A 12,813-nucleotide genomic window follows, 5' to 3' on the forward strand; every position below is an offset into this window, starting at 1 on the left:
TCTCGGCGAGACACATGATGGTCCTCCTGGGCCACATGGCCTCTACAGTTCATGTGACGCCTTTTGCCAGACTCCATCTCAGAATTCCTCAGTGGACCCTGGCTTCTCAATGGACTCAGGTGTCAGACCCGTTGACTCGACACATCATGGTCACTCCTGCTCTTCAGCAGTCTCTACTTTGGTGGATGACCTCTTCGAATCTATCCAGAGGTTTGCTGTTTCACACTCCTCCCCACCAGAAGGTTCTCACGACAGATTCCTCGAACTATGCCTGGGGGGCTCATCTGGATGGGCTTCGCACTCAGGGATTCTGGACCAGTGCGGACCGACTCCATCAAATCTTCTGGAGCTCAGAGCCATCTTCTATGCTCTTCAAGCTTTTCAACATCTACTGCACGACATGGTGGTCCTCATTCGCACAGACAACCAGGTCGCCATGTATTATGTAAACAAGCAAGGGGGCACGGGATCGGCCTCCCTCTGCCAGGAAGCTCTCAGAGTCTGGGATTGGGCGGTTCGCCACAACGCCTTCCTCAAAGCTGTATATATTCAGGGGAAGGACAATGTCCTGGCAGACAACTTGAGTCGTCTCCTCCAGCCTCACGAATGGACTCTCCATTCCAACCCCCTTCATCAGATCTTTGCACAATGGGGGACGCCTCAGATAGACCTCTTTGCGGCTTCCCACAACTTCAAACTGCCTCTGTTTTGCTCCAGGATCTACACTCCTCATCGTCTCGAGGCAGATGCTTTTCTGCTGGATTGGGAGAATCGCTTCCTGTATGCGTTTCCTCCATTTCCTCTCATTCAAAAGACTCTGGTCAAGTTGAGATCCGACCATGCCACCATGATTCTGATAGCTAGCTCCTCGGTGGCCCAGACAACCTTGGTTCTCCCTTCTCCTTCAACTCAGCAGCAGGGAGCCGGTGCTTCTTCCAGTGTTTCCTTCACTACTTACTCAACATCAAGGTTCACTGCTTCATCCCAACCTGCAGTCTCTCCACCTGACAGCTTGGTTCCTCTCAACGTAACTCTTCACCAGTTTTCACAGGCGGTGAGGGATGTCTTGGAGGCTTCCAGGAAGCCTGCTACTTGTCAATGCTACTCCCAGAAGTGGACTAGATTTTCTTCCTGGTGTGTTTCCAATTCCAAGGAGCCTCAGCGAGCCTCTCTATCCTCTGTATTGGACTATCTTCTACACCTGTCTCAGTCTGGTCTCAAGTCTACATCTATACGAGTCCACCTGAGTGCTATTGCGGCTTTCCATCAGCCTCTACAAGGGAAACCTCTCCCTGCTCATCCTGTGGTTTCCAGATTTATGAAAGGACTTTTTCATGTCAATCCTCCTCTCAAACCTCCTCCAGTGGTTTGGGATCTCAATGTTGTCCTTTCTCAGCTGATGAAGCCTGCTTTTGAGCCTCTCCACAAGGCTCCACTAAAGTTTCTCACTTGGAAAGTGGTTTTTCTAGTGGCCCTCACGTCTGCTCGCAGGGTCAGTGAGCTTCAGGCCTTAGTGGCGGATCCTCCTTTCACAGTATTCCATCATGACAAGGTGGTCTTCCACACTCATCCGAAATTCCTGCCTAAAGTGGCCTCTGAATTTCATCTCAACCAATCCATTGTACTTCCAGTGTTTTTTCCAAAGCCTCATTCTCATCTTGGAGAATCAGCTCTTCACACTCTAGACTGTAAACGTGCTTTGGCTTTCTACTTGGATCGCACCAAACCACATAGAACTGTTCCTCAACTTTTCGTCTCCTTTGATCCAAACAAGTTGGGACGACCTGTCTCGAAACGCACCATCTCCAACTGGATGGCGGCTTGTATCTCTTTCTGCTATGCCCAGGCTGGATTACCCCTTCCCTGTAAGGTCACAGCCCATAAGGTCAGAGCAATGGCAGCCTCTGTAGCCTTCCTCAGATCGACACCGATTGAGGAGATTTGTAAGGCTGCCACTTGGTCCTCGGTTCATACATTCACCTCTCATTATTGTCTGGATACTTTCTCCAGAAGGGATGGACAGTTTGGCCAAACAGTGTTACAAAATTTATTCTCCTAAGTTGCCAACTCTCCCACCATCCCATTGAGGTTAGCTTGGAGGTCACCCACTAGTGAGAATACCTGCCTGCTTGTCCTGGGATAAAGCAATGTTACTTACCATAACAGTTGTTATCCAGGGACAGCAGGCAGCTATTCTCATGTCCCACCCACCTCCCCTGGGTTGGCTTCTCTGCTAGCTACCTGAACTGAGGAGACACGCTTGGACCATCGGGCGAGAAGGCACTGGCACATGTGCGGTGCGGGCATCTCGAAACTTCTGAGTTTCTTCAAGCAAGACATGCTTGTGAGACGTCCGTATCGGGGCTCTGTCGGATGACATCACCCACTAGTGAGAATAGCTGCCTGCTGTCCCTGGATAACAACTGTTACGGTAAGTAACATTGTTTTACTTACAATCCGAGGTTTTACTGTATTATACAAAAACTTCCAGGGCACAATTTGGACATTTTGTGCTAGACCTGTTTTTAAAATGAATAAGGGCCCAAAAGGTACCCAAACTGACCGGATGAGCACTGGAGGGATGAAAATATGGCCCCCACCCACTACTCGTGATCTTCAGCTTCGCTCTGGACACCAGTTGTTTTTTTTATTTTACTAGGAGTGCCTGTACGTATTGTATCATACTTTCAAGACAGACTCTTGATAAAGGCACAGACACCGAAACTCTGCCAGTGTCGGGTCTATGAGCTTTTGTAGCATATTTATCAACAAAATGACTTTTGAACGATACACCCTCGGCTGATTACTTGACATCTTACATGACATTACATTAGGGATTTCTATTCCGCCATTACCTTGCAGTTCAAGGCGGATTACAAAAGAATTATCCAGGATGTATTACAACAAGAACTTACAAAAAAAAAAAACGGGTAAGGTTATTTGTTTGCGGTAGTTGGCTTTAGTGAGAGGTGGTGTTTGAGACTTGCGGTATTATTTCTTTTTTCAGAGTTTTCTTGTAGAGTATCCACATGACTCCTTTGCTGTGCCCCACACACTCCCCCAGTGGCCACTGACCCTCTCCCACCCCTCAAATATCTACATGAAACACTACATATGACAGCAGCAGATACTACGGCCAGTCTTAGTAGAGCTGCAAGCAGGTCTCTGGAGTAGCCTGGTGGGCAGGGCAGTGGACTGCAGAGAAGGGGGACCCTGGCCCATATGCCACCCTAACTAAGTACACAACTGTTGGGGAAAATGTGAGCTTACCAAAACCCCACTGTATTGCCATAGAGGTGACACCTGCAGGCATCCTGGACAAGTAGGTTATGCAACTGTGGTCGCCTCAATCACATAAAGTTTTCAGGTCCTCCCCTCTTATCTCAGGACTGGCCTCCAGTGATCCAGTTGCATTTCCTTCAAGCCAGTCAGTAGGAGCTTGTCTTTTCTGCTCGTGTTTATTTTTATTTAAACTCAGGTCTTTTTGTTTGCGAATGGTGCCTTGTGCTAGAAGTTTCAAGTTTGCACACTGCACCACGCATGTGCTAGCCTTCTTGCCCACTAGAGGGCGCATCCCCACCTCGTGGTCCTCAGTTCATTTTCATCCGCGGAGCCAGAAGCCCTGTGGAGAATTTGTGCTAATTGTGCCTTCTGTCGCCGCGGCTGTGTAGGGATTTTCGCACGGTCGCTGCGTTTTTTTTTTTGTCTTCTTCTTTCTTTATTTTCTTCTTTTCCAAAAAAAAAAAAAAAAAAAACTTTTTCGTTCCGTTGCTACCGGGGGCTCCCGGTAGCCGTGGCCGAGGAACCTCGCTTGTTCCCGGCTCTCTTTTGGGCCCATGTCCCGGCCCGTAACGGGCTTTAAAAAGTGCGGGCGCTGTGAACGGCTTCTTTCAATTACTGACCCGCACGGGTGCTGTTTGCGGTGTTTGGGGCCCCAACACCCGACGGCGTCCTGCGAGAAGTGTGCCACTTTCCAGAAGCGGGCACTTAAACGCCGCAAAGCCCGCATGGCAGAACTTTTTTCTGTCGAGTCCCCTCCGGGGAAGGCCTCGAGTTCGGCCTCGGCTTCGGCCCCGGCCTTGACCTCGGCCTCGACGTCGGCATCGACCTCAGCTTCGGCACCCTCGGCTTCGCCTCGGGCCTCGATGCCTTCGAAACAGCTGGCCTCTTCTAAGGCCTCGGGTAAGTCTCCGCTTCCCTCCTCAGCTCCAGGATCGTCCAAAAAGCCATCCTCGGGCTCGTCGGCGGGTGGGTCCGCCTCTGTTAAACCCAAGTTGCCCGCGTCCGCTGCCCCGAGGGAATACTCGAGACCGAGGTCGCCCTCTGAGGAGCAGCGGCAGGTCTTGCCACAGGGAATGTCAATCCCCGTGTTCCAAGAATTGCTCCGGGCGTTGATCGCCTCGGAGCTCACCGGGGCCATTGACCAGCTGCAGCAGGCTTCGGCCTCGGCGGCTTCGGCCCCGGCGGCTTCGGCCTCGGTGGCCCCGCAGTTGGCGACCTCGGCCTCGGGTACCGGGGCTTCGGCTCCCGAGGCGCCCACGGCCTCGACCTCGGCGGTACCCTCGGACCCGGCTTCGCGGGATCCACCTGAGCGTAGCGTGCGCCCGAAGGACAAGGTGCGCCGAGTGCGAAGAATCTCATCTTCGTCCTCGGGGTCCTCGCGAGGTTCATCGCCCTCGGGCAGGTCTCGAGCGAGGCGCAAGCCGAGGAAGGCCAAGCGGTCTCGGACCTCGCCTCGGCGGCGTGGTCGCTCGTCGCCGGCCGGGGCCGATGCCTTGCAGGTGCGGGACCTGCGTGTCGATAACCCCATTTTGTTCCGGTCTCCGGCCAGGGAGAGCTCTCGGGCTTCCTCGCCGGGGCCGAAGGGTCGGGCTTCGGTGCCTCGGACCCCGGGGGGATCCCCGAGGGGTTCCTTCCGACGCACCCGGTCTCCGACTCCGTCGAGGTCGCAGGACTGTGCCTCGTTGGGGTCGGGGTCGGGGAGGGAGCCCAGATACTCCCACGAGGCCTCTCCCTTCGGCTCCGCCGGGAAGTCGCGGTCTCCCTCTCCTCCTGCTAAACCCTCATCCTTTACCAGGTTTGTGCAGGATATGGCGGCGGCTTTGGGTGTTGACTGGTCTGAAGGGTCCACTCACACCAAGGAGTTCTTGGAGGAGCAGGATCTTCCTGCCCCTCCTAGGGAGTCCCCGCGCCTTCCGATTAACAAGGTCCTCTGTCAGACCTTCCTGAGGAATCTTGAGGCTCCTTTGACGGTCGCGGTGGTCCCCTCCAAAATGGAGTCTAAGTATCGCACCCTCCCCATCAAAGGGTTTGAGAAGGGCCAACTTTCCCATACTTCGCTCCTAGTGGAATCAGCGGTCAAGAAATCGCAACCCTCCAGGGTCTCGGCGACGGTCCCGCCGAGTAGGGAGGGCCGGACCCTTGACAAATTTGGCCGTCGTCTCTATGCGAACTCTCTGATGGCTACAAGGGTCCTGAACTATGCATTTTCGTACTCTTCCTTCCTCCGTACGATGGTGAAGGACCTCCCCTCTTTTCGTGAGGTGATGCCGGAGTCGCATAGGGACCGGTTCGCCACCTTTAGTTCGAATCTGACCCAGCTGCGCCTATATTTATTCCACGCAGTATATGATGCGTTTGAACTCGCCTCGAGGGTGTCCGCCTGTGCAGTGGCCATGCGCCGGCTGGTGTGGCTTCGGACCCTCGAGATGGAGTCAAATTTGCAGGAACGCCTGGCAAACTTGCCTTGTGTTGGGGTGGAATTATTTGATGACTCTTTGGATGCGGCGACGGAGCGACTGTCTAAACAGGAACGCTCCCTGGCCTCTCTGGTGCGGCCGAAGCCTAAGGCTCCTGCCCAGCGTCCCTTCCGGCAGCCCCCGAGGAGGTACCCTCAGAAGTCCACACCGGCCTTCTCCAGACCGCCCCCTCGGAGACAGCCCCAGCAGAGTAGGGGTGGCCCCTCTAAACCTGCCGCGCAGGGGGCCGCCAAGGCCGCGCCGTCCTTTTGACGGGATAGGCGGTTGGGGGCGGGCCCTCACCGCATTATCGCGCCACCCCCTCCCCATCGGGGGTCGGCTGACGGCCTTTGCCGGGGCCTGGTCGGCGATCACGTCGGACGCATGGGTGCTCCGGATAATCTCAGACGGCTATTCGCTAAACTTCTCCTGTCCGCCTCCGGACTTGCCCCCCGGGGCTTGCCCTCCCAATCGGAACCAGCTGGCCCTTCTCCTGGAGGAAGCCAGGGCCTTGTTGAGTCTCAGGGCGGTCGAGGTGGTACCTCGCGATCAGATGGGCCAGGGGTTTTACTCCCGTTACTTTTTGGTCCCAAAAAAGACCGGGGACTTGCGCCCCGTTTTGGACCTCCGGAAGCTCAACAAGTTCCTGGTCCGGGAGAAGTTCCGTATGTTATCGCTCCCGGTTCTCTATCCACTTTTGGACGAGGGAGATTGGATGTGCTCCCTGGACTTGAAGGAAGCTTACACCCATGTTCCGGTGCATCCCGCTTGCCGCAAGTTCTTGCGTTTTCAGGTCGGGGATTTGCACCTGCAGTATCGGGTTCTTCCCTTCGGGCTGTCATCTTCCCCTCGGGTCACCAAGTGTATGGTGGTGGTGGCGGCGGCCCTGCGCTCGCGGGGTCTGCAGGTCTTTCCCTATCTGGACGATTGGCTGATCAAGGCCCCGTCCAGGGAGGGGGTTATCTTAGCGACCCGACAGACTATCAGTCTTTTGCAGGACCTGGGGTTCGAAGTGAACTTCCCCAAGTCTCAGTTGCGTCCGGCGCAGTCTCTCCAGTTCATTGGAGCCGTGCTGGACACGGTTCGCCTCCGCGCTTTTCTCCCCCCGCCTCGACGGGAGACTCTGCTTCGGTGGAGTCGCCATTGTCAAGGGCAATCGCAGGTGTCGGCCCAGCACATGATGGTTTTGCTGGGCCACATGGCGTCGACGGTTCACGTTACGCCGTTCGCTCGCTTGCACTTGAGAATCGCGCAATGGACTCTGGCGTCGCAGTGGCGACAGGATCGCGATCCGGTGTCTTCCCGGATAGCAGTGACTCCTTGTTTACGTCGATCGCTCCGTTGGTGGACCGTCTCTTCCAATTTGTCAGGGGGTTTGCTGTTTCTCGTTCCTCCTCACACCAAGGTCTTGACGACGGACTCCTCCGAGTATGCGTGGGGAGCGCACCTGGACGGTCTGAGGACGCAAGGTCTGTGGTCTGCCGAGGATCGTCGGTGCCACATCAATGTGCTGGAGCTTCGCGCCATTTTTCTAGCTGCGCGAGCTTTTGTCCACCTACTGCGCGACCAGGTGGTACTCGTGCGGACGGACAACCAGGTAGCGATGTACTATGTAAACAAGCAGGGGGGTACGGGCTCTTGGCCTCTGTGTCAAGAGGCCCTCCGCCTTTGGGACTGGGCGATCTCCCAGAACATATTCCTGCGGGCGGTGTACATTCAGGGAGAGCAGAACCAGCTGGCAGACAAACTCAGTCGTCTTCTCCAGCCGCACGAATGGTCTCTGAACTCCCGAGTACTTCGCGAGGTTTTCGACCGCTGGGGTACTCCTCAGGTGGATCTGTTTGCCTCTCCGGAGACTCGCAAGCTGCCCCTCTATTGCTCTCGGATTTACTCTCCGGATCGTCTCGAGGCGGATGCCTTCCTCCTCGAATGGGAGGGGAGGTTCCTTTATGCGTTTCCGCCGTTTCCTCTGATTTTGAGAACGCTGGTTCATCTCAGATCGACCGGAGCCTCCATGATCCTCATTGCGCCTCGTTGGGCCAGGCAGCCCTGGTTCTCCCTACTTCTTCAACTCAGTACCAGGGAACCTCTGCTTCTGCCGGTGTTTCCCTCTCTGCTGTCTCAGAGTCGGGGTTCGCTGTTGCATCCCAATCTTCAGTCTTTACATCTGACTGCTTGGTTTCTCTCCCCCTGACTTCGATTCCGGTGTCTCGGGCCTTGAGGGACGTTTTGGAGGCCTCACGTAAGGTCTCGACTCGGCTTTGCTATACTCAGAAATGGACCAGGTTTACATCCTGGTGTTCTTTGAATAGTCTGGAACCAGATTCGGTGCCTGTGGCTTCGGTTCTGGAATATCTTTTGCATTTGTCTGAGTCTGGCCTGAAAACGACTTCCATTCGGGTACATCTCAGTGCCATTGCAGCATTCCATCGGCAACTTGAGGGTCGTTCTCTCTCTCTTCATCCTCTGGTGACGCGTTTCATGAAGGGGCTAGTGAATATCCATCCTCCTCTGAAACCTCCTCCGGTGGTGTGGGATCTTAATGTCGTCTTGGCTCAGCTTATGAAGCCTCCCTTTGAGCCCATCGACAAGTCGCACCTTAAGTTTCTTACTTGGAAAGTAGTCTTTTTGATTGCACTCACGTCTGCTCGTCGAATTAGTGAACTACAGTCTTTGGTGGCGGATCCTCCTTTCACGGTGTTTCATCATGATAAGGTGGTTCTCCGCACCCATCCCAAATTTTTACCTAAAGTTGTGTCTGATTTCCACCTCAATCAGTCTATTGTCCTTCCGGTGTTTTTTCCGAAGCCCCATTCTCATCCTGGTGAGGCGGCGCTTCATACCCTTGACTGTAAGAGGGCGTTGGCATTTTATCTCCAACGTACCCAGTCTCATCGGAAGGTTACTCAATTATTTTTGTCCTTTGATCCTAATCGTTTGGGACACCCGGTTTCAAAGCGCACCTTGTCCAACTGGTTAGCTGCTTGTATTTCTTTTTGCTACGCTCAGGCTGGTCTCCCGCTTGCGGGTCGTGTTACGGGTCATAAAGTCCGGGCGATGGCAGCTTCTGTGGCTTTCCTCCGATCTACGCCTATGGAGGACATTTGTAAAGCTGCCACTTGGTCTTCGGTTCATACGTTCACCTCCCACTACTGTCTGGACACTTTGTCCAGAAGCGACGGCCGGTTTGGCCAGTCGGTGTTACGTAATCTGTTTTCATAATTTGCCATCCTCCCACCTGCCCTTTTTTGGTTGGCTTGGAGGTCACCCACATGTGAGAATATCATGCCTGCTTGTCCTGGGATAAAGCACAGTTACTTACCGTAACAGGTGTTATCCAGGGACAGCAGGCATATATTCTCACAACCCGCCCACCTCCCCAGGGATGGCTTTCTTTGCTATGATATGGAACTGAGGACCACGAGGTGGGGATGCGCCCTCTAGTGGGCAAGAAGGCTAGCACATGCGTGGTGCAGTGTGCAAACTTGAAACTTCTAGCAAGTTTGCTTGAAAAGCTGTCCGCGCTGGGGCTCCGTAGATGACGTCACCCACATGTGAGAATATATGCCTGCTGTCCCTGGATAACACCTGTTACGGTAAGTAACTGTGCTTTATGATTGTTCTGAAATTTCATGTTATGAGCAGATTGGACTCCTTTTTATCTCTGTCCTCTACAGGTGTCTCTGTCTGCTTTGCCACGAACTGAATTCCTGGGGGGCAGTCCTGAGGTAAGAAGGGAGGGGCTGAAAACTCTGTTTGATTGATGTTTCCTGCAAACTGTCTGGTGACCATAGTTGCATAATCCATATGTCCAGGAATAGAGTGTGGATGTATAAGAAAGAAGGTTAGCAAAGGTAAGAACCTAATTTTTGTTTGAGTGTTAGACAGGTGAGTACAGTAGATTTTGAGGGAGTTTGGAGGGCTCACCATATAATGTATAAAGGTTATGGTGAGATGTGTACATGGCATCCTTAATGTGAAGTTCACAGCAGTGCTCCTAGAGTACTCCACTGCTCTGCTGGCATGTCTGTTTGGCCAATCCATTAAAAATGCTGGCCCCTCCTACATGCAAATGGCTTGTTTTGGCCGTTTTTAATTTGGTATTTTTTTCGATAATGGCAAAACAAATTAGATGTTTTGTTGGACAAAGTATCTAGCTGTACCATGTTAAAAAAAAAGATATGTTATTAATGATGGTAAGCTGCTGGAGTTTTCACAATTGCAACATAAATTTGGACTTAATAAAAAACAAAGTTATAAGTGGTTGCAATTGAAGCAGGCCATTCAGGCAGGGTTCCCTGAATGGAAGTCTTTAAATACTCATTTTACTCTAGAATTCTTATGCTTCCAGGCAGATTTTATGGGTCACCAGGCCGCGCAGTGGTACAAAACATTATCTGGCTATTTAAATAAAAAACCAAGGACTGTACTTAGAGATATTTGGAGCATTGAGATTAAGCATCAAATTAATGCATCTCAATGACCACGTATTTGGTCTTGGAGGATAAGATGTACAATGTCTGCGTCTATGAGGCAAACATGGTTTTTTCTGTTGCATAGAGCACTCTGGACCCCTGTTCACTTACAAAAATTGGATTGCTCTAAGTCTAATAGATGTTGGCATTGTCATCTTGAGGCTGGAACTCTAGATCATTTATTATTTCATTGTCCTTTTATTAATAATTTTTGGAAATTGATCTGGGGTCAAATAAATTGTATGTTAGAGAATCCAGTGGCCCTATCATATGACACAGTTTTGTTTGGAATGTCTATGAGGGCCAAAAGTCGAATTTCATCGAATAATAACAAGTTGTTAATGATTTTAACAGGAGTTGCCATCCAACATATAACACATAATTGGAAAGACTATAGAGGATTGAATTATTGTTTCTGGTGGAGTTCGGTTTGTCAAGTGTATGAAATGGAAAAAAACATTGGCAACTAAGAGAGGTTATTATAAGAAATTTAAAGAGGTGTGGGGACCATTAATTGAGTATTATAATAAATAATTGTATTTATCCCCATTAAATATGTGTAGGGGGAGGGGGGATGAGTGGGTTTTATGACATTATGAGGGGTAATATATGGAAAGGGAGGGAGGGGAGATAGTTTATGGTATAAAATGATTGTAGAGTTTCAAGTGAAGAATGTACAGTATGACTTGATTTATTGTACACTTGTTTGCATAATGTAAAAACGAATAAAGATATTAAAAAAAAAAAAAAAAGATAGATGTCTTGTGGGTTGGAAAATAGGGCTTCTTTAGCACTCTCCAGACTAGTAGAGGTTAATCTTTGTGAGTGGGTATATAGCCAATCATGACCAGCAGGTGGAGACTGAAAACAAAACTGTGGAATAATACATAAGAATACCTTTCCCAATTCTTATCAATCTACTTCAGTCTCCAGCAGGTGTGAGTGAGCTGTACCCATCTCCCTTGGTAGGGCTGTTGGAATTTGTTTAGGGGATTCTAGTCCCTGTTTTTGGCCGGATTGAGTTTGGGTGGGCCCTGTTTGGGGGGTCTGTCTGACCTCGGGGTGTCAAATCCGGCGGGTCTCGAGTGGGGTCTCTCTCCCCACCTCCCCACATTTTTTTATAGAAGCCACAGCAGTAAGCCTTTCCTCCTAAATCAAGCAAGGTATATTGCTTAGAGAGCCTGTGGAGTCTGTTCTGTTAAAAAAAAAAAAAATCCTGAGGTAGTGCCGGTCAGCAGTGTTGCTTCCCTGTCAATTTACTGTATTTTACTGTTTTTTTTGCACTAACCCAGAACTTTTCTTATAGCTAGGTCGCGTATGGAGCGTGCCCATCTCCGGGGAAGTGGGACAGAATTTGGTCCAGCTGTGAGCCACTCGCGGCCGGCCTGAACTCGGAGGTTTGGGCCGGTGCGGTCGTGGAGCTCCGTTGACAGCGGCTGCAGGCGTCCAGAGCTTCCCGGCCTTAGTGCCTCGCGAGCTGGCTGAAGGCAGTTAGGCATCCCGGTCTTCTCATAGAAACATAGAAATAGACGGCAGATAAGGGCCACGGCCCATCTAGTCTGCCCACCCCAATGACCCTCCCCTACCTTTCTCTGTGAATAGATCCCACGTGTCTATCCCATTTGGCCTTAAAATCAGGCACGCTGCTGGCCTCAATAACCTGAAGTGGAAGACTATTCCAGCGATCAACCACCCTTTCAGTGAAAAAGAATTTCCTGGTGTCCTCGTGCAGTTTCCCGCCCCTGATTTTCCACGGATGCCCCCTTGTTGCCGCAGGACCCTTGAAAAAGAAGATATCTTCTTCCACCTCGATGCGGCCCGTGAGATACTTGAATGTCTCGATCATGTCACCCCTCTCTCTGCGCTCCTCCACCCGATTTTTGGATGTTTTTCTCAAAATGTCAGACTTAGATGTTCTCTCGAAAATGCCTGTTTGCTTTTGTAGTCAAGATTGATGCATCCTGTGTATCTGAGATGTGACTCACCTTTGTATTCTTTTCAATATTTTGTACAGTGAAAGGCAATCAGTATGTGGAGCTGGCTGTAGTAGGATCAGTCGTCCCCGTCAAGTTAAGTTTCAGTCGAGGAAAAGTCTTGAAGTTTAAGTCATGTTTGCTTGGAGAACGCATAGATACCTTATGTACACTGAAAAACAACTCAACATTTCTTCCTCTGACGTTCAACTTTCGCAGGATATCGCATTTTAGTGTCTCCCCTATGAAAGCAAAGGTTCAGCCAAGAGGTTCACAGGTAGTGTAAAATATTTTCCCTTATCCTATTAGTCAGTAAAAAGCCTCCCATTGTTGGAATACAGTGACACTAATCCCCTCTTCTCCGAAACTGCACTAGCAGTTTCTAGCGTCGGGAGCAGCGCAGGTCATTCAGCGTGGCTCTGTGCGCTAAAAACTGCTAGCGTAGCTTAATAGAAGAGGCCCTAAGAGAGCCTATGGGGTATTTTAAGCTCTAATGCACACAAAGCACGTGTGAAAATACTTAGGTTAGTCAGCTAAGAGCATAAGAACAAAAGAACTGCCATGCTGGGACAGACTGAAAGTCCATTGAGCCCAGTATCCTGTTTCCAACACAGGTCACAAGTACCT

General features: G+C 51.1%; 1 protein-coding gene across 2 annotated transcripts in view; it reads left to right on the forward strand.

The window, feature by feature from the left end:
• Nucleotides 1-12,813, forward strand: part of CFAP47 (cilia and flagella associated protein 47) — a 1,062,207-nt gene that overhangs the window by 98,117 nt on the left and 951,277 nt on the right. For both annotated transcript variants that reach the window (XM_033947561.1, XM_033947559.1), the window contains exon 8: nt 12,228-12,463. In XM_033947561.1, coding sequence (XP_033803452.1) covers nt 12,228-12,463 — 236 coding nt within the window. The remainder of the gene's footprint in view (nt 1-12,227; nt 12,464-12,813) is intronic.

The sequence above is a fragment of the Geotrypetes seraphini genome, chromosome 6, assembly GCF_902459505.1.
Source record: "Geotrypetes seraphini chromosome 6, aGeoSer1.1, whole genome shotgun sequence".
NCBI lineage: Eukaryota > Metazoa > Chordata > Amphibia > Gymnophiona > Dermophiidae > Geotrypetes > Geotrypetes seraphini.